This window comes from Mauremys mutica, chromosome 2, assembly GCF_020497125.1.
Source record: "Mauremys mutica isolate MM-2020 ecotype Southern chromosome 2, ASM2049712v1, whole genome shotgun sequence".
Taxonomy (NCBI): domain Eukaryota; kingdom Metazoa; phylum Chordata; order Testudines; family Geoemydidae; genus Mauremys; species Mauremys mutica.
The window spans coordinates 202,601,432-202,623,436 of NC_059073.1; the positions used below are offsets into that span (position 1 = coordinate 202,601,432).

Below are 22,005 nucleotides of genomic sequence, written 5' to 3' on the forward strand. Positions count from 1 at the left end.
TGATGGGATGAAAAGGCACAAAGTATAAAAAGAATGGTACTGATCTATAGAAAAAAAATGAAGTTTTAGAGAGACAGAATATATAATTCCTGCATTTATAACCATCATCCCTTGCATAAGCAATTGTGGAACTAAATTTTGACCAATGTGCTAATTTGCCCCTAAAACAGTGTTACATTAGCATTAATTAGAGCCGATCAAAAAACAGAATTTCTGTCCCAAAGGAGATTCCAATATTTCAACATTTGTTTTCACCCTAAATCAGAAGGAAAACTTGAAATACTGGAACTTTTTACAAAATGCAAAGGTTAGAAAAATGTCTATTCAGAATTATCCACACATTTCATTTTGGGTTTGTTCGACATTAATCTGCATCTGTGAGAGCTGCCACAGTGCCTCATGGGAGTTCCTTAATGTCCCCATTCTTCCCTATGGACTTCCTTGGTTGGACTACACCTCCCGTGATGCACTTGCAGAAACTTTGATTTTACAGAAACCACACTTTCCGTTAGGAATTTTCCATAAAAATACTTTAAAACTAGCATTAATATATACCCGTATTCTGGCCAGCTGTGGTCCTACAAATACACCCTTGCTTCCCCTGCTCTTCCTTTGCCAAGTTACTCTTGCCAGAAGAGAGAGTGGTTAATGCAATATGGGCTTTTTTCTAATTTATTTAAATAACCTTGTATTTTTGACCTTCCAGTATGACACACAATATTTTTTGGGGGGTATCACTACATTATGTTGTTGTGTGAATACTATTGTAACCCTACTTTGGAAGCTTTTTATTGTTATGCTAAGATTCAGCATTAAGCTGAAGAACCAACAGCTTTACTTGAGTCTAACTCTTTTGCCGAAAGCCTGCATAAAATTCACTACAGTGCACACTCTGAAATATCTTATGTCCCAATATGCACTAGATCTTGTGTCAAACCTGGATGGATTCTTTGAGGGCGTTTTTTTACTGCCGTTCCAAAAGCTTGTTCAGGAACGCAGGAAAGGGTAATTTCAGGATAAGAGAGTTATTTTTTTTATTAAGAAGTAAATAAAGAACACAATGAAGTTTGAGCTTTTCTTCAGAGGGTGGGAGAAGGAAAACACATTTTTTTAAAGGGGCATGTCATTGAATACGCTACCTTGACGGGAAATAAAATAGATAGGAAGGATCTTTTTAATAACTGCATATTCCTTTTTTTTTTAAATATTTCCACAGAAAAAGGTGGTGAGTGTGAGCTAAAATATATTCTTGCCAAAGAATAAATTTGCTTTGCTTTAGTGTTAAGAACATGATTGTGGCTGGTCTCCTCAATCATGTAATGCTTCACTTCTCCCTAAAGATATGTATGGCCAGTTCTCCTGTTACTCATAGAACCCTGTAGACTGTAGGCTCATTAATTATAGAAGGAAAAATCTGTTTTCTTCAATATTAGACTTTAGAAATCTTTAGACAGTAAAATGTCCCTCAGACTTTGAGTCTGATCCAGTTGGTATAAATTGATGTAGCGCTAACAAAATCAAGTGAGCTATGCTGATTTACACCAACTGAAAATGTGGCCCTATAATTAGTAGTATACTTAGGTTTTCGAATAAATTTCATCTTATAGCTGTTGTTCTGTTTGATTACTAATATTTATTATTGAGCTTTGAACTGGGATTGTATCTCATTGGAGCCTTTTAGATTGTGAGCTGTGTAAAGTAAATTGGTTAATGAGTTAATGACAATAATTGTCATTCACATTTTATTATACTTTCAAACTGACATGAGAAATCATTTCAAATACAGAATCTTCTGAAATGTAAGGACTTTATTTTTTGAAGATATAGGCACGAGAACAGTAGATGTTCTAGAAAACAACCTCTAGAAAATAGGAATTTCCTTTAAACCTATCAATGAACTATAGTGTCAGTTTATTCACTGTTTTAGTTATTTAATTACATAAGGGGCCAAATACATCCCTGATGCCAGGGATGCATTTCAACTATTGTGTCAAAAATATCATTATTTGAGGCTATAGAGTTAGAAACCTACATTTCAAAAAGGGTTCAGAAATGTAACTCATGGTATAAAGTCAGTGAAGCCTCATGATATATTCAGAACTTGTTACTTCGTGTTCATTCAGTGACTCAGGTCCACTCCGTATTGCGAAAACACCATCACCCCCTGAGGAGGCCTCTCCCCTGCCTAGCCCTTCATCTAGTCCCAATCATACACTGGCACCTGTTTCATCTCCTGCACCAGCTCGGCCTAAATCACCTTCACAGGTAAGAGCAAAGCTAACCTGGGGAGCAGGCCTCTTACACAGATGTAGATGAGCTATTGTGGGAGATTTACATTTGGGTGGTGAATGCTGGAGTTCAGGAGGAGTGATTTCTAAATTAAAATGAAGAGTGATGGTGAGCCACACTGACGCAGCTTTGTCAGGAAGGGCTGTGACACCATGAGTTGCCCCAGCTGTTCGTTCCCCTGTTGCAGGTGCTTGTTGAAATTGATCTTAATAACAGGTGATGGGAGAATAGATTGAGACTAGAAAGTGGTGCTGATTGAACTGTGTATGTGTTGATACTTATGAATAAAACCTTTAAAAGGATACATATTCAGGGTTTTCATGGGAATTAGATCTATCTAGCACAGGGGTCGGCAACCTTTCAGAAGTCGTGTGCCAAGTCTTCATTTATTCACTCTAATTTAAGGTGTTGCATGCCAGTAATACATTTTAACATTTTTAGAAGGTCTCTTACTATAAGTCTATAATATATAACTAAACTATTATTGTATGTAAAGTAAATAAGGTTTTTAAAATGTTTAAGAAGCTTCATTTAAAATTAAATTAAAATGCAGAGACACGCCCCCTGGACTGGTGTCCAGGACCAAGGCAGTCTGAGTGCCACTGAAAATCAGCTCACGTGCCGCCTTCGGCACTCGTGCCATAGGTTGCCTACCCCTGATCTAGCACATAAATTACCATATGAAAAACTTTTAAAAACATGTATGTGTATTAATACAAAAATAGAATTGTAGATTACATTTTCTTTTATTATTGACTATTTACGCACAACATTGTCATTAAAAAGTCAACATTAACCAAGCGTTGTCACCACACAGTGCTATCTGAGATACCATAATTTTTCCTTTCCTTGGGATAAGGAATAATTGTGGTAGCTCAAATACTGTACTATTGTGCTAATTTTTGGCAAAATACTTATTGGACCTGATTGTCCTGTTATACTGATTTTATACTAGAGTGAGAAGTTTGATGTCAATGGAGTCATGCATGATTCTCATCAGTGTAAGTGAGATAAGAATCAGACTGCTTGCCTCTAACTCACAGTCTACTTGCAGCACTGAAGGACCAAATCCTCAGCTGGTGTAATTCAGTGTTGCCCTATTGATTTCATTGGAGATACATTGCTTTACATCATCCGAGGGTTTGTCCAAGATTTATATGACTGTTTTTTACATTTTCATAGGCATGGATATCGTATTAGGTATTAGTCCAAACTATGGATTTACCATGTCTATTTTTATCCTTGTGATTCAGAGGGATTATAGTTTCCTTTCCTAAAGAATAAATATGATTTGATTTATTTTGTCACTTTTTCTGTGTCACGTTGTAAGAAATGTGTCATCAGAGCTTGCTTGTTACATCTGGAAAAGTGTAGTGCTGTCTACCACCAGATTCTCCTCAGTGCAGGAAACAATGCTGTTCAGACCTACTGTACACAGGGGTGAAAGTAACTTACAGGACTTACCGGTACTGCCGGAGGGGGCATGGCCTCATCCGGAAGAGGCGTGACCTCCCAAGAATTAAAGGCCCATGGGCACCAGCTGTGGCTGGGAGACCCAGGGCCTTTAAATCAACCAGGGGCTCCCAGCTGAAGAGGTGGCTGGGAGCCCCCCGGGGCTCAGGGGCAAATTAAAGGGCCTGGGGCTCCAGCCGCCGGGGGGAACCCCAAGCTTTGCAGGGCTGGGGCAGGGATTTAAAGGGCCCAGAGATCCTGCCACTGAGGGGAGCTTTGAGCCTTTTAAATCCTGGCCCCTGCCTGTCCGCCAGAGCCGCGGCTGGGATTCAAAGGGCTCTGGGTTGCCCGCAGCCACGGGGAGCTCTGAGCCCTTTAAATAAAGGTAATAATTGGAGATATACCAATCTCCTAGAACTGGAAGGGACCTTGAAAGGTCATTGAGTCCAGCCTTCACTAGCAGGACCAATTTTTGCCCCAGATTCCTAAGTGGCCCCCTCAAGGACTGAACTCACAACCCTGGGTTTAGCAGGCCAATGCTCAAACCACTGAGCTATCCCTTCCCTCACCGTGGGCAGCCCAGAGCCCTTTCAATCCCCACCGTGGAAGGCTGTGCGGTCTAGCACGGCGTACTGGCTCTTGCCGGTACGCCGTACCGGACCGCACCGGCTTACTTTCACCTCTGACTGTACAGTAGACGTCCTTAGACTTTGTTAGTTCCTGACTGTAGACCCTGAATGTTATCTTTTCTACCATCTCTGCTTGATGCTGTTTATCACAGTTATCATCACAGAATTCATGGGTGCATCATCATTAAGGACTCTATCCAGTAAAGCACTTAACAAAGTAGGTAGTTAATGGGACTACGCAAATACTTAGTTATACATGTACGTTAAATGCTTTAGTCGATCAGGATGAAGAAAGGACAAATATTACCAGATTTTAAGAAATGTTGCATAATTTCTCATTTCAGCCACACAGCAAAACGGAATTTTGAAAAAAATTCCTGGTGTCAATTAAGTCAACACTGTTTGATTTGGTTAACGCCATGTTGATAGTTAAACTTGAGGATCTAATGCGGGGGGGCGGGAGGAGGGGGCAAACTACAGCCCGCAGGCCACAACCAGCCCACCAGCTGAATTAATCCAGCCCTCGAGCTCCCGCTGGGGAGTAGGGCCTGGGGCTTGTCCCGCTCCCACGCTCCAGCTGGGGAGCAGGGTTGGCGGCTGCTCCACGCAGCTCCCGGAAGCAGAGGCATATCCCCTCTCTGGCTCCTATGTTTAGGGTCAGCCAGGGGGTTCCGCATGCTGCCCCTCCCCCAAGCGCTGCCCATGCAGCTCCTATTGGCCGGGAAACAATGGCCAATGGGAGCTGCAGGGGCGGCGCCTGCAAACGGAGCAGCATGCAGAGTCGCCTGGCTGCGCCTCCATGTAGGACCTGGAGGGGGGAAATGCTGCTGCTTCCGGGAGCTGCTTGAGGTAAGCGCCGGCCGAGTCTGCACCCCTGAGCCTCCCCACACACCTCAACCCTCTGCCCAAGCCCTGATCCCCCTCCTGCCCTCCGAACCCCTCGATCCCAGCCCGGAGCACCCTCCTGCACCCCAAGCCCCTCATCCCCAGCCCCACCCCAGAGCCCTCATCCCCAGCTGGAGCCCTGATCCCGCACCCCAACTCCTTACCCGAGCCCGGAGCCCCCTCCCACACCCTGAACTCCTCATTTCTGGCCCCACTCCAGAGCCTGCAGGCCCAGCCAGAGCCCTGACTCCTTCCTGCACCCCAACCCCAATTTTGTGAGTATTTATGGCCCGCCATACAGTTTTCATACCCGGATGTGGCCCTTTGGCCAAAAGGTTTGCCCAACCCTGAGCTAATGGGATGCTGAGGGGAAATAGTTTTCTATATTACCCCATCCCTCTATTCTCAAATGCTTAATATAGTTTGACACTCCACAAACTTTCTCTGACCTAAAGTTTCCCCTCTGTCCTGAAATAACACTTTCTCCTCTTTAAGCCTCATCCATGCACTCCAGAGTTGTTTATGTAGGAATTTGCAGTGGTTGTAGAAAAGTATGAACAAATTCATATATTATATATATTTTAAAAGAGAGAAAATGTGATTAAAATACATATGTGATGCTATCAGCTCCAATCCTTCAAATACTCATACACCTATGTTTAACTTACATAGGTGAGTAGGTTCATTAACAACAATGGGACATAAATGTGTCCTTAAAGTTAAGCACATACTAAGTGCTGTTGCTGATTAGAGGCACGATGCTTTACTGATTCAGGACCATGAGTTCTATCTTTGTTTTTGTTTGCCTGTCTTTGATGGAATTCTGCACTAAGGGCCTGAGGCAAAGCCCAGAAAGTCAATAGAAAGATTCCCATTGACTTCACTCAGCTTTGAATCAGGACCCACAAGACAAAGATTAAAAACTTGTCCTAAAAGACCTGCTATTTTTCATTCCTTCATATTTGAGGATTTCAAGAGCACAAGCCTAAGATGGCTGCATCTGAAATTTGTAGCCCCCTAAAATTAATTATAAGTGTAAAAAGATTACTTTTTTAAAAAAAAAATGTAGTTTTGTGGGAATGTACTCTATCCCAGACAATATACTGGATGGTTTCCCTGGAAAACAGAAAATTCCAAAATATTTATTTACCAATAGATTATTTCACATTGAAACATGTCACCACAGCAAATAACTTTTGTAACTGCAAAATTTAACAAATCCTGTGTGAGTGTGAAGCCCGGGTTATGCAGCTTATGTCAAACTAGAGTATAATAGCACAAGGGTAAAATAAGATTTTTCTATAGGCACTCAAGTTTCCTCTTGAACAGTAATATATACAGTATTATACCTAGCCTACCAAAAGGGTCTAGTTAACTTCAGGCTAAATCACTGGCCTTTAATTGATTTCATTCTGGATTGCTTGCTTGTAGTTTTAAATAAAGAAAATCTTACATATTTTCTATTGGATAAGAAGCCACAGCCAAGAAAAACTTTTTGATGTAGATGATTGGCACCTTTTGTCGTCCACCCAGGGGAGTTACAAAGCAGCACTTTGGAACAGGTTGCTATTCACACCTCCATGGTCCAAACTCCGGGGCAGCATAGACATTCCCTTAGTCTTAGGGAAAAAGGACATTAGTTCCCAGTCCTGCCAGCTACTTAACATTACTAGCCTTAAATAATGGGTGAACATGAGTCAGAAAAATGACATAAACTGAAGAAAGTTTAAGCAAACAAGTAATGAGAGAGTTAAGTTTCTGTGCAACACTGCAGTGCAAATGATGCTACTGTGTTGCAGGTGAAGTGTCTTCCAGCCTATTACCCTAATCGTTTGAATCTTCAGCCAAGAAATGCTGTCGTATTAATCCTTTCAACTGGAGTCCCTGTAGATGCAAGAGATTTATTTTTAAAAATGTTTTCTTCCCTCAAACCAGATGATTTTGAACAGTCAGACAGTGAGTTTCTGATCTGAATTACAACAGTGGAGTTGCGGAGGTCAGTGGAGTTACTTCAGATTTGCACTAAAGCAACTGAGATCAGAATCTAACCTCAAAATATTTAAGATGAACTGTTTATTTTAGTCCTACCTAAAACCTAAAATTAATTCCATTATACCTGCCTTAAGGTTTTACTTCGTGACATTTTTGCTCTTTGCCTAGTTGAGGAAAGGGCCTCCTGTCCCACCGATGCCTAAACTCACACCCACAAAGGAGCTGCAGCAGGAGAACATCATCAGCTTCTTTGAGGACAACTTTGTACCAGAAATCAGTGTGACGACTCCTTCACAGGTCAGTCTCAGAGAGGATGGGTTGCTACAATATGAGTCTAATCTTGCAAATCCACCAATTCCCCAAGAGGGGGACTACTGTTAATGTCAGTTGGGGTTCTGAGTGCAGAGGGCATGCAACACTGATCTTTTACAGTATCATTGAATGAGTTATACATATTGTTCATTCTCAAAAGGATTGGCAGTGACGGCATATTGAAAAAATACGATTTGCTGAAGACGGCTACAACTAAAAGGCCTGTGAAATGTTTGTAACTAAACTTGACACTCATCTGATTTCAGGTTTCATTAAAAATTCAGTCTTGTTTGTTTTTAAAGCCTAATGCTTCCAAATATCCCAAAATACACATTTGAGCAATCCTGGGCTAATTTATGGGCTTCCAACAAAATCATGGAGGAAAAAAAATCTCTCTCTCTTGATTCTGACTGGGGAAAGCAGCGGGAGATGGGAGGGGAGGGTGACATTCTGTGATTTCAGTTATGTTTTTGTGCAGATTTCTCCATGACTGTGTGTAGTGAAAGCAAAATATATATGCATGTATTCATGCAAAGCATCCCCAACTGAATCAGGTACTTCTCTGGTTTTGACCTGTGTGAATATTAATTACACAACAGTGCACTGTACAAGATAAGTTGATTTCTTAGTCTAATTATACTGTAAAATAAAATAAAAATGGTGTAGGTTCAAATACCTATAACAAAAATCAGTTGTGCAAAATGTTCATGCATAAATTTCACTTAGTTATTGTGATTGCAGGCACAGTCATTGCAATTATAGGTACAAATGGTCTGAAATCTGAGCCTAGGTCTGGTATGCTGTGTACAAATATAAAATGTATGAATTAATGTGGTATGTGTTTGAGAGTTATTGTTTTCACCTACATTTATATAAGATCAAGAGGGTGTAAACAGAATTAAGAAAAACAAAATTAGATTCCAGACTCAGTTCAAGTAATATTTCAATTTTCTTTACAAAAATGCAATGCCACCTTTTGCAAGGATTCTAACCTGGTGAAGACAGCATTAATTTAGACCTGGCTTGCACCTTAAATTTAGGTCACCTTGAACCTAGCTGCATCACTCAGGGCTGTGAGAAATGTCATGTCCTGTGTGACGTAGTTAGGTTGACCGAACCGCACTGCAGACACAACTAGGTCGGTGGAAGAATTTTTCCATTAGCATAGTATCACCTCTGGAGGCAGTGGATTTACTGCTGTGATGGAAAAGCCCCTTCCATTGCTGTCGTAGGTATCTACACCATAGCGCTACAGTGGCACAGTTGCAGCACGAGGTGTGCTGCTGTAGCACTTGTAGTAGAGACAACCCCTTATAATTGTCTATGAGTGGAGTGGAGTGGAATAGCTCAGTGGTTTGAGCATTGGCCTGCTAAACCCAGGGTTGTGAGTTCAATCTGTGAGGGGGCCACTTAGGGATTTGGGGAAAAAATCTGTCTGGGACCTTGCTGGCAGAGGGATATAGTGAAACAGTGCATGCCTTGGCTACCACGGCCACACACCCCTCCTGGGCCAAAACCACTAACTGTGAGGCCTTTGCAGGTAGGCTATGGGGGCCCTGACAGCGTGAGTGTTTCGGGTGCCTTGCACCACAACATTCTGAGTTCATGTGGACTTATCACTGCAGGGGAAAGTGAGTCTGGCTTACACAGAAGATGCCATTCTAACCTGTTCCTGAATATAACCACCTGCATTAAATATTAATCTGTCTAGATAGATTGATAGAAAGCAGTGGGCCTGATTTTCATTTACACTAAGATCTAATGGTGTAAAGGGGCCTTGAATGAAGGTCAATCACATTTCTACCACCTTCAAGGCCCTTTTGCACTGCCAGATGGTGTAAAGGGTCTTTAATGTAACTAACAATTTGGGGTAAACATAAGGGAAGTAATTATTGAAAATATAATAAATGAAAAGAGTAGAAAGCATACTCGCCTCTCATACACTTTTACATTATATATTGTGTATTACTCCAGTTGGTTTGGCAGTCAGTTCCGAGTGGTCTGAATGCCATCAAGCCCACAAAACCTTCTACTGGTGCAGAGCTTTAAAACAATTATTAAATCTTCCAGTGGCATTTTTACTGTTGTTAAGAAACACCAAAGCCACAGATTGATGAGTGGTGCCATGCTGCGCTAGTAGCACATTCAAAAAGGATTTTCAGTAGTTCAGAGCATGCTGCCTCCTTTCCCCTCCAGCACAAGGGGAAAAAAAACATTATGATGATTGGTCATTGTTTGTTTGTTTAATAAGCACCAACAGTGTGCTTGGTGCTGCACAAGATGTAAAAATAAGGACAGTCCTTCCTGAGAGAGTTTAAAATTTAGGGCTCTGATTCAGGAAAGTAGATAAGGACATGCTTATGTCCATCCCTTTTCAGGAAAGCATTTAATTCCCATTGACTAAAAGACAGACAGAGAGAAAACTGGCATCTTGGGAGAGCAGAGGAAGGTGATAGTTTAGAATTGCGTTTTGTTGCTTTGTTATGTGTGTTCTCTTCTTCCCTAGTCCCACACCCCTCTCTTCAGACAGCGTTAGGTTGGGATACTGAAGGTATTTGACACAATTTAGAGATTTTAGGTGTCACTGCAATATTTGCATAATACTTTTTGCTGTTTACATTATTGTTTTATTTTCAGGATTTCAACTGCCAGATAAACAAAATAGAAAATGATTATGAGCCGTTCTCATGCTTATTCCCATCACTGTCATTTCTGGATGCCAAATACGTTAGTTAGAGAGATGAAGCAGGTGTGAGGGGGGATTTTTGACAATACTCAGCTTTAGCCTAACGCTGCTTCCATTGCAGTGAGTGGGAACACTCTTACTTGTTTCAGTGGGAGCAGCATGCTGAGCACTTTTGAAAATCTCACATGCAATGCCTCCCAGAGCTCTAGTGAGGGTTGGGGAGCATGGCTGTTGAGTCAGGCTTGAAGAGGCTACAGCATGCACTCCCCACTGCACTGAGTTAGTTCCACTGACTCTTCCTGGTGAGGAAGCAAAGCAATGGACCTGTCCACCCTTTATATCTGTTTTGGAGAGGCCAGTACTGACAGTGGGCTTACATAGTCTTTGTACTGAAAGGGTGTCAAAGGGCATATCATGCTGATCCCTAGCATGGGTGCCTACATTTCTTGCATCTTCCTCCTCCCTTGCACACTTGTGCTTAGACAGGCACAATCTTGCCTTTGCAATACACTCCCAGTTCAAGCCTTCTTGGAGGTAGATCATGCCATTGTTTGTTCATGCTTCATCCCGTTCTTCATCCCGTTCTGTATAATCTACAGAATATACAGAGTAATTTTTTAGACATTTCTATGTGTTTTACGTCTTTATTAGAGTTTTTCCACTTTCCTAAGTTTTCATATAATTCAGTATCTAAATTAAACTATATCTTTCTTCTGAGATGTTTTTTTCTAGAGTTAAAATGAGCATGCTGTTCATTTTGGCCTAAAGGTAGCTGATGATGTAATAATCTCTTGAACAGTCCATATCCTATCACAACAGATACTTCACCTTGTCACTTTGCAGGGATTAAATGAGACTCCCACTCATTTGTTTCAGTTCTCATAAATAACAGCTTCCTTCCCAAGACTCAGTAAAAGATAATTAATTTCTCTGTACTCAGTCTATTTCTGATTACATGCTGGTTAACACTCTGAGTTATTTCATGAAGCTGTATAAATATATGAGTGCTAGTGCCCAGGGCTGGCCTTATGGATGGTTGATCGGGGCAACTGCCCAGGGTGCCGTGCATCAAGAGTGTCACAATAACAGCCTCCCGCCAACCCCACCCCCACCCTGGTTCCACCCCCCCAGCCCTGTTCACCTCATAGCCATGGCCCACCTCCAATTCCAGTCTGCCCCATCCCTTGCGCCGCCTACACCTTTGCCACCCTGCCCAGCTCCACCTCCAGTATAGCTCCTCCCCCATCCCCAGCTCCAGCTCCAGTCCACCCCATCTCCCGCTCTGCCTGCACCTCCGCTTGCCCCCAGCCAAGCTCCACCCCCCACCCAGCTCCACTTCCCCCAACCCTCCTCTACCTTTAGCCTCACCCAGTGCGCCATTGTAGGTAAGGCCAGCCCTGCTAGGACCTCAAGATTATGTTGTAATAAAATCTAAATGTTGCTGACAAGCTGACTTGACAAATCTTAACAAAGGATATAATTCTAGTGTGTGTGCGGGGGTGAGGAGGAGTGTTAATTACCTGAGTCATGTTATCTATTATATTTTCAGTATATCTGTGTGACATAGGATTATGCTCAAACCTAACTGGAACTCCTCCATGTATAACTGTGAGCCAGTTCATCTGAAAATCAACATCAGAGGGATATTTTTTAGCAGTGTAATTCCTTGCATTGAATATAAGTCTACAAATTCTATGTATATACAGCTTTAAAATGAAGTGTATGAATTCATAGAAAATATGATTAGCCTGATTTTCAGATAATTTATGCACCTAATTTACCTGCTTGTGCATGTAGGTCAGTTTTTTTTCATGAGAAATTAACTAATTAGACACATCTGAAACTGCCATTTCCCAGTAGTAGAGTTCATTTACAGTGTTTTTACCCTTAACTATTTTAAAACGCTGGACCTATCTGTTTAGACTATTAGCCACCAGAGAGGTGTAGTATTTTATCATTCGCCACAATGGTGTGGCTAACCTGAATTCCTTTAAAAATAATACAGCAGAGCCTCGCAAATTAACACTTCAGTAACTTGCATACGCCACAATTAATATGTAAATAACCAGTGGTTTCTTTACCTACTTTTCTGCCAACATTTAAAAACCAAATGCCTCAGTGAAGTCTCATTGCAAAAACTAAGATTCTTTACTAGACAGTTATGAGAAATATTTAAATCTAAACTGTAACTGAAATTAGTGAAAAGAAGCATTTTCTGATGTGGTATTCTAATTATTTTTTCATGTTTGTTCACACACAGTCTGATGTTTGTATTGACTCCATTGAGTTTGGGATCAGGCCCTTACTTGATTATTTATAAATTGCAAATAAGAAAGGTGCTACAGTAGTTAATGGAGACTTTGGACAGGTCACTGTAGCAAGATTTAAGCAGGGTTGTGAATGACTCTACAGTTTGGAGTCACAGACATTTATTAGAGTGAAATTTGATTCACAGGTATTCATTATCCTTTTATGTTAACTTTTCACAAACAGTCGAGCATTATGGTTGGGATTTTCCAAAGACCCCAAAGAGTTGGATGCCTGATGGGAATTAGGCATCAAAATCTCTTTGGCTTTTAAAAAAAAATCTTACCCTATAGCTTTATCAGGGCTGGCAGTCGTGAACCTTGAATTGTATGGAGAATTCTCTGAAGTCTTTAGAGAACTTTTTCCCTGTGGTTGCAGGTAGATGGGAGACCTTCATATTTTGCTTGTACAGTGTGGTTTCTGTATGAGTTTTAAGTGAGCATATCTTCTCCAACAGAATGAAGCTCCTGAAGCTAAGAAAGAGGAATGTTTGCTAGATCTGGACTTTGACCCTTTCAAGCCAGAAGTGGTATCAACAGGAATAACCCTAACCCACTCACCCATGTCTCAGGTATTTCTTTGCTAGAGGTATGCTATACAGGAATAGAGTGTGCTGAATTTGGTAACAAACATCTGTCTCATGAATTAATGAATGATGGATTTACAATTTCTGAAAAATTTGATCTCCCTGAGTTCTCATTAGCCATCCATCTTCCTACTTCAGCAATACCAGTACAACCTGATGATAGGGCAGGAGAGGAGAGAGAAATGTCAGGCTAACATGAGATTATAGTCAAGGAGAGCAGCCACCTGTAACTGTTGGCTTTGACTCTGACATTATACCTTTTTTCAAACCATAGAATAAATCAGAAAAAATGTTGTAATCTTCCCAAGCCTGCTTTGCTGACAGGTTCTTTTTTTTAAAATCCAGCTATGACTGACTGTGGCTCTGGAGACACTCAGTGTGTTATAGGGGCAGCATACTTCCACGATGCTGTGATGGAGTCTTTGTACTAAATACAGAATTCGACCTGATTGGCTTTCTTTTTCAAAAATCTGTTTTAGTTATGACTATAAGAAAAAGAAAATAAAACGATCTCATATGTTTTCATGTGGGATATTATAGGGAAGAATTATTCTGTACTGTATAACGATCTATGCCATGTTGACCAAAGGTAGCTTCCCTCAGCAGAATTATGGGTGATATAGAAGTTGCTGGCTTTCTGCTGGCTTGACCTAGTGAAGCTGCAATTTTAAGCTTCTATACTGGTACTAAATAAGGTTAATAGAATCCTTTCTAAATATACTTACTGCTAGTCAGGTGATAAGAATTTCTCTGGAAACATGGACTTCCCTCTTGTACAGCAGGAAGAGAAACCATGTTAATACACTGCTAGCAAGGACCGCGTTTCAGTGTGATTCTCACCTGACAAGGTTTGAACTGTAATGTAGTTAGAGTCTAAATCGACTGTTCAGGAGCTCAACAGTGGTATAAGAGTGAGAAGACAAGCCAGGTGGTTGAGACAATCTAGTTTTTCTGCTGATCTTTCTCTCTGTGAATTAATTTATTTGGTGAGCACGCCTGTTTATATAATAGATCTGTGGTGATTTCCATTGATATATGTGGGGACAGAAAAACATCACATTATCAGCACTTCAAACTCCAAGTCAGATTTCTCATTGCAGCTTTCAATGTTTAATTATCATGGAGCTTTGTCACATCCTGCTTGTTATTTAATTCCCCTCCCTGTAAGAAATAGAATCCTTGGATTTAGATTTACCGGTATGCATTCAGTGTTGACAGAAAATGCCAGCTTTTACTCTGCGAGCTCTGCCCTTTCAGCTCCTCATTTAATAATCCTGAATGTGATTAAAGAAATGGGAGAATTAAACACAAAACATGAAACTTTCATAAAAGAGCATTCGAGTGCTGACAGCGTAATGTACAAATTACAGTAGGTTTTATTTTTGCAATGGATGAAATATTTGCCCACATGAAATATGGAGAACTATTAAACAGAGACTATGTACATTGTCTGTGTATTCCCACATAGGTGCATAGGAGGCATTCCCTCTCCGCCCCTCCCCCCAATAACATGCAGAAGGGGATTATCTTTTGTGTGGGTGAGACATGGCTCTGTGCCTATCCCCACTTGGAGGATATCTTTGAGGATTACAATTCACTTACAATCCACTATTCTGACTAGATGTAACTGGATGAAATCTGCAATCTCAGTGTTTGGAGAGCCCTGTAATACTGGTGGGAAGGGGGGCGCTAAGGATGGAGTTCCCGCTTTAAGTGCATTTTCTGAATTTGTGTTAATTTTACTCCAACCCCTTGTCTTCTAGATCATTCGGTGTTCTTGTTGTGGTTTGTTTTTTCTCTCTCAGTAAACTGCACTGAGGCAGTGTACTGAAGATAAACATAGTCTTCTGTGCAGTGGCTCCCAAATGCCTTCCCAACCTGCCATTTAATTCTCCCACCACACTCCCTCAACTGCAAACAGACCCTGAACAGTGCCCCATCTGCTCTCCTCTCTGCCCCTACCTCCTTTCCATCTCTGTAACCCTCATTCCACAAGTGCCTTGGACTATTCTCCCTCTGCCTACCCCACTCTTCCAGCAGTAACTTCCCACCTCCCAACACCTCACAGTCCAGACCACCCTCTGTGTTCTGTCCCTTCTCTCCACAGTAATTATTACACATGCACCCCACAAGCACCTAGTCTCTATCACCCCCAGCTAATAAACCCAGCCAGAGAAACATTCTGATCTTCATTCTGAGTCCTGCTGGTATCCTGTCTCCCAGAGCATGCAGTCCTTACACACATCCCAGCTGTCAAATCTCCATATCACCCACAAGTGCCTGATTTTAACATCTTAAATCCACCTTTTCCTCAGATGGGAATGAGATAATATCCCTTAGAGTTAATGTTACTTTAAATTCTTTTGGCAGTTGGTATTTTGCATCTGAACAGTCAAGCTAATGCTATTTGAGTGTGCTTACAGACATCTCCATCAGCCTGAGACCACTATTGTGGAATTTAATTTTTGTGCTTTTTAAAATAGTAGAATTGGGGGAAATAGTTCTGCTGAAATGCCAGAGTTGTGTTGCCTTCACATCGTGGACTTTTAAGGATTGGGAAAGATTATTACATTGTGGGGGAGGACAGGGCCGGCTTTAGCAAGTGTGGGGCCCAATTTGAACAGTTTCAATGGGGCCCCAGCAGGGATAACTAAAAAAAAAAAACACACATAAAAAAACACGTGGGGCTTGTACTCACCGGGTGGCGCTCCTAATCTTCAGAGGTGGGTCCTTCACTCGCTCCAGGTCTTCGACGGCACTGAAGGACCTGCTGCTGAAGTGCTGCCGAAGATGTGGAGCGGGTGAAGGACCTGCCGCCGAAGTGCTGCCGAAGACCTGGAGCGCCGCCGGGTGAGTAAAAATTAAAAAGGAGCCTCTAGCCAGAGAAGGGATTCTCAGCCATTTCCACCCCTTGGCGGCCCTGACCCTAACCCTAGCTCCAAGTGCCCTACCCATAGGAACCCTAACCCTAGCTCCAAGTGCCCTACCCATAGGAACCCTAACCCTAGCTCCAAGTGCCCTACCCATAGGAACCCTAACCCTAGCTCCAAGTGCCCTACCCATAGGAACCCCAACCCTAGGGCGGGGCGCCCTATTCTTAGGAACCCTAACCCTAGCTCCAAGTGCCCTACCCATAGGAACTCTAACCCTACGACGGGGTGCCCTACCTATAGGAACCCTAACCCTAGCTCCAAGTGCCCTACCCATAGAAACCCTAACACTAGGGCGGGAAGCACTACCCATAGGAACCCTAACCCTAGCTCCAAGTGCCCTACCCTTAGGAACCCTAACCCTAGGGCGGGGAACCCTACCCATAGGAACCCTAACCCTAGCTCCAAGTGCCCTACCCTTAGGAACCTTGAACCTAGCTCCAAGTGCCCTACCCTTAGGAACCATAACCCTAGGGGGGGTGCCCTACCCATAGGAACCCTAACGCTTGCTCCAACTGCCCTACCCTTAGAAACCCTAACTCAGCGGTGGAGTGCTGTAACCTTAGGAACCTTAACCCTAGCTCCAAGTGCCCTACCCATAGGAACCCGAACCCTAGGGCGGGGAGCCCTGCCCATAGGATCCCTAACCCTAGCTCCAAGTGCCCTACCCTTAGGTAACCTAACCCTAGCTACAAGTGCCCAACCCTTAGGAACCATAAACCTACGTCGGGAAGCCCTACCCATAGGAACCCTAACCCTAGCTCCAAGTGCCCTACCCATAGGAACTCTAACCCTAGGGCGGGGCCCCAACCAATAGGAACCCTAACCATAGCTCTAAGTGCCCTACCCATACGAACCCTAACCCTAGCTCCAAGTACCCTACCCTTAGGAACCTTGAACCTAGCTCCAAGTGCCCTACCCTTAGGAACCATAACCCTAGGGGGGGTGCCCTACCCATAGGAACCCTAACGCTTGCTCCAACTGCCCTACCCTTAGAAACCCTAACTCAGCGGTGGAGTGCTGTAACCTTAGGAACCTTAACCCTAGCTCCAAGTGCCCTACCCATAGGAACCCGAACCCTAGGGCGGGGAGCCCTGCCCATAGGATCCCTAACCCTAGCTCCAAGTGCCCTACCCTTAGGTAACCTAACCCTAGCTACAAGTGCCCAACCCTTAGGAACCATAAACCTACGTCGGGAAGCCCTACCCATAGGAACCCTAACCCTAGCTCCAAGTGCCCTACCCATAGGAACTCTAACCCTAGGGCGGGGCCCCTACCAATAGGAACCCTAACCATAGCTCTAAGTGCCCTACCCATACGAACCCTAACCCTAGCTCCAAGTACCCTACCCTTAGGAACCTTGAACCTAGCTCCAAGTGCCCTACCCTTAGGAACCATAACCCTAGGGGGGGTGCCCTACCCATAGGAACCCTAACGCTTGCTCCAACTGCCCTACCCTTAGAAACCCTAACTCAGTGGTGGAGTGCTGTAACCTTAGGAACCTTAACCCTAGCTCCAAGTGCCCTACCCATAGGAACCCTAACCCTAGCTCCAAGTGCCCTACCCATAGGAACCCTAACCTTAGGGCACGGTGCCCTACCCATAGGAACCCTAGCTCCAAGTGCCCTTACCTTAGGAACCCTAACCCTAGCTCCAAGTGCCCTACCCTTAGGAACCCTAACCCTAGCTCCAAGTGCCCTTCCCATAGGAACCCTAACCCTAGGGTGGGGAGCCCTACACATAGGAACCGTAACCCAGGGGCAGGATGCCCTACCGTTTGGAACCCTAATCCTAATTCCGGGTGCCCTACCCTTATGAACCCTAACCATAGGGTGGGGTGCCCTACCCATAGGAACTCTAACCCTAAGGTGGTGTGCCCTACCCATAGGAAAACTAACCCTAGCTCCAAGTGCCCTTACCTTAGGAACCCTAACCCTAGCTCCAAGTTCCCTACCCTTAGGAATCCTAACCCTAGCTCCAAGTGCCCTACCCATAGGAACCCTAACTCTAGGGCGGGAAGCCCTACCCATAGGAATCTTAACCCTAGCTCCAGGTGCCCTACCCATAGGAACCCTAACCCCAGGGCGGAGCACCCTACCCATAGGAACCCTAAGCCTAGCTCCAAGTGCCCTACCCTTTGGAATCCTTACCCTAAGGCGAGGCGCCCTACCCATAGGAACCCTACCCCTAGCTCCAAGTGCCCTACCCATAGGAACCCTAACCCTAGCTCTAAGTGCCCTACCCATACAAACCCTAACCCTAGCTCCAAGTGCCCTACCCATAGGAACCCTAACCCTAGGCCGGGGAGCCCTACACATAGGAACCCTAATCCTAGCTCCACGTGCCCTACCATTAGGAACCCTAACGCTAGGGCGGGAAGCCCTACCCATAGGATCCCTAACCCTAGCTCCAAGTGCCCTTCCCATAGGAACCCTAACCCTAGGGTGGTTTGCCTTACCCATAGGAATCCTAACCCTAGCTTCAAGTGCCCTACCCTTAGGAATTCTAACCCTAGGGCGGGAAGCCCAACCCATAGGAACCCTAACCCTAGCTCCAAGTACCCTACCCTATAGGAAACCTAACCCTAAGGCGGGGCGCCCTACCCATAGGAACCCTAACCGTAGCTCCAAGTGCCCTACCCATAGGAACCCTAACCCTAGCTCCAGATGCCCTACCCTTATGAACCCTAACCATAGGGTGGGGTGCCCTACCCTTAGGAATTCTAACCCTATGGCGGGGTGCCCTACCCATAGAAACACTAACCTTAGCTCCAAGTGCCCTTACCTTAGGAACCCTAACCCTAGCTCCAAGTGCCCTACCCATAGGAACCCTAACCTTAGGGCACCGTGCCCTACCCATAGGAAGTCTAACCCTTGGGCGGGGTGCCCTACCCATTCTAACCCTAGCTCCAAGTGCCCTTACCTTAGGAACCCTAACCCTAGCTCCAAGTGGCCTACCCATAGGAACCCTAACCCTAGCTCCAATTGCCCTACCCTTAGGAACCCTAACTGTAGGGCGGGAAGCCCTACCCATAGGAATCTTAACCCTAGCTCCAGGTGCCCTACCCATAGGAACCCTAACCCCAGGGCGGGGCACCCTACCCATAGGAACCCTAAGCCTAGCTCCAAGTGCCCTACTCTTTGGAATCCTTACGCTAAGGCGAGGCACCCTACCCATAGGAACCCTAACCCTAGCTCCAAGTGCCCTATTCTTAGGAACCCTACCCCTAGTGTGGGGAGCCCAACCCATAGGAACCCTAATCCTAGCTCCAAGTGTTGCATCGCAGAGGAGCAGGGACAGAGTCTGACAACCCATGTGATCATAAGCAGAGAGTACTTTATTCATTTCCAGCATGCTCTTATATCCCATTATCGCAAGCAATCAGACAGTTGCTAATTGGTTAACAAAATATACACAGCCGCAGCTGTAACCCCATCCTAATTAACATCCTACACACCTGTTTGACTTATCATCCTATTTACAGTTAGCTGGCCGATGAGAGCGCGCCCAAGGTCAGCCCTTTATACACAATTCCCAGCGTTATCGGCTCGTCCCAGAAGCCTAAACAATCTCAGCATTTCACATTCTATTCCCAACACTTCCCCCCTCCACCCAAAATCAAAAAGGAGGGGAAAAAAAAAGGGATAAAAACATTAGCAAAACATTTCCAACTTATAACAACATAACACCACAATCTATCACAAACCAAAATTAAAACTTTATAAAGCCAACCTATATAACCATGCAATTCTTAACATAACCCCAACAACACCAAACAAAAACAAAGCACAACAAATAAATGGTGTAAATTCTACAGGATTCCCCCCTTCTCTATTGCACACCAACTTGTGGCAACCTTCTATTACCAAATCATCCCTCAGATGTCAGGCGATCAAACTGACACTGAGGGAGGGGGGGTCCTAGAAAAAACACAACATAAACCGCAAAAAACAATTCTGGCCAGAGAAAAAAAAAAAAAAAAAAAACAAACACCACAAAACAAAACAAAAAACACATAACATAAATTTAACTCTGTAAATAAATGCATGGTACATAAAATGCTATGCAGCTAACACCAATTTTCTTAATATCTAAAAAACAAAACAAAACTACCCCTACTGGGCAATCAATCATTACATACAATATACAAATACCCTTAGTACCATCAGGCAAAAAAAAAGGAAAATTACATCATCAATTAAATCATTTACAATAATACAATTGCATCCTGACTTACTTCTAAATTCAACTGCTATTCCCTCCAGCAACCACAGAGTTAACTTTGTACTCTGCCTAACATTACTCGCTAGTAGTTAATTACCTTTTCTATCAACTACACCCTCAAGGTTATCAACCAGTATTCCAAGCTTGTTGTCTGTTGCCCGCCGCCTGGGCCCGATCCTTTTTTCTTCTTCAAGTTCTCTATCTATTGCGTGCCTGCCTGGGCCCGATCCAAAGCACTTTACATAAAGGTATTTTGGGTCACATAAATTCAAAGCCATTCTCCCAAATTTCCTAGATTTATGCCTACAACTCCCCGCTTTAAGAATACTCAACAAACCTTTAGGCCGAATTTTCTCAAACTTTAAAAACAAAAAACAAATAGGCTCTAAAAAACAGGGGTTAGTAATGGGGAGGGGTAATATCATTTACAATCCAATTAGGGAGGGCAATACATGCTAAAAAAAAATTCCACAACACAGGGCGCAGCCTGCAAAATAAACCCCAAAATCCAATCAATACCACAGTTTTTAGCAGGAGTCCCAAATTTTTTCCTGCCAGTGTGCAATTCTTTGCTTCTTTACCAGGGTCAGTTCTCAATGTCTTTTTAGTCAGGAATTTCTAGACACTGGCAATATCAATGATGTGAGTGTTTTTTCTCCTGTTCCACCACCATCGTGGTTCAAGTTCTACGGGGGAAATTATCAGGACATCATCCTATACATTCAGGCAAAGCAAAAATTATCTCAATCAATTAAATCATTCAGGGAGGATCAAACAAAAAGAATCCTGGCATAGCAAACAAGCAACTTTCCTCCAGGGGCCCAGGTTGTGTACATCGTGTGGCTCTTTCAGACATTCCATCCACCACTGCAGCAGACATCTCTGATACTAACACAGTTGCAATTCACTGCTACTGCTTGCAGCCTCAAATCCCGAATGAGCAGTGGTAATATCTTGGACTAGTTCAGGAAATGGTTTTCCAGGCACTGCTTCTAAAGGCTTTAAAGTTTCAGCTGAGGTTTCCATAGATGTTACAGTTTCTGCAATGATTTGTTCTTCAATTGCTGCAGCTGTAACAGGCACAAATGTTTTTTGAGCCCCAGAGCTTTCAATACTAAAAATGGGTGAGCCAGTATCTGCCAGCTGCACAGCTAAATTCCCTTGCTCCTCTTCGTCTCCCTTTCCACACACAGGCAGTTCTTGAGGACACATGTCGCTCTGTAGAGGGGCCCCATTTACAACTGCCCCTGGGCATTCTGATACTAGGTTAGATGGCGCATCTCCTACATCATTCTGCATGGGGGCCTCAGCTGCAACCGCTTCAGTGTGCTCTGATTCCAAGGTAAACACAGTATCTTCTACCTCTGTCGTCCCAGGTGCCTCAGTTACCCCACTCTGCATTGCATCCCCAATAAAAGCTTCCTGAGTGATTTGCCGCCCATCGGATCCCTGAAGCCGAGCAGTTCGGGTGGGCTTGTCCATAGCAAAGGCAGTTTGGGGAGGGCCAGTGGATCCAAACCCTCGAGACCCGCGGTCAATTGGGGTCGATCGGGGCACACATCCCTTGAAAGGTATTAACTGAGCAAGACGTGTACCAGCAGTTATAGTCACAGGGGGACAGAGGGCACGTACCATTATCCCAATATTCCCCGTATAGTCGGCATCAATAAGGCCAGGCAAAACAAAAATACCTTGTTTCGATGTTGACGAACG

At 43.7% G+C, this 22,005-nt stretch overlaps 1 protein-coding gene across 5 annotated transcripts in view; it reads left to right on the top strand.

Moving 5' to 3' along the window:
* The window catches only part of AMPH (amphiphysin), a 185,798-nt gene that overhangs the window by 117,854 nt on the left and 45,939 nt on the right, over positions 1 to 22,005 (top strand). For all 5 annotated transcript variants that reach the window (XM_045003580.1, XM_045003582.1, XM_045003579.1 and 2 more), the window contains exons 10-12: positions 2,124 to 2,265; positions 7,416 to 7,544; positions 13,010 to 13,123. In XM_045003580.1, the coding sequence (XP_044859515.1) occupies positions 2,124 to 2,265; positions 7,416 to 7,544; positions 13,010 to 13,123 (385 nt within the window). The remainder of the gene's footprint in view (positions 1 to 2,123; positions 2,266 to 7,415; positions 7,545 to 13,009; positions 13,124 to 22,005) is intronic.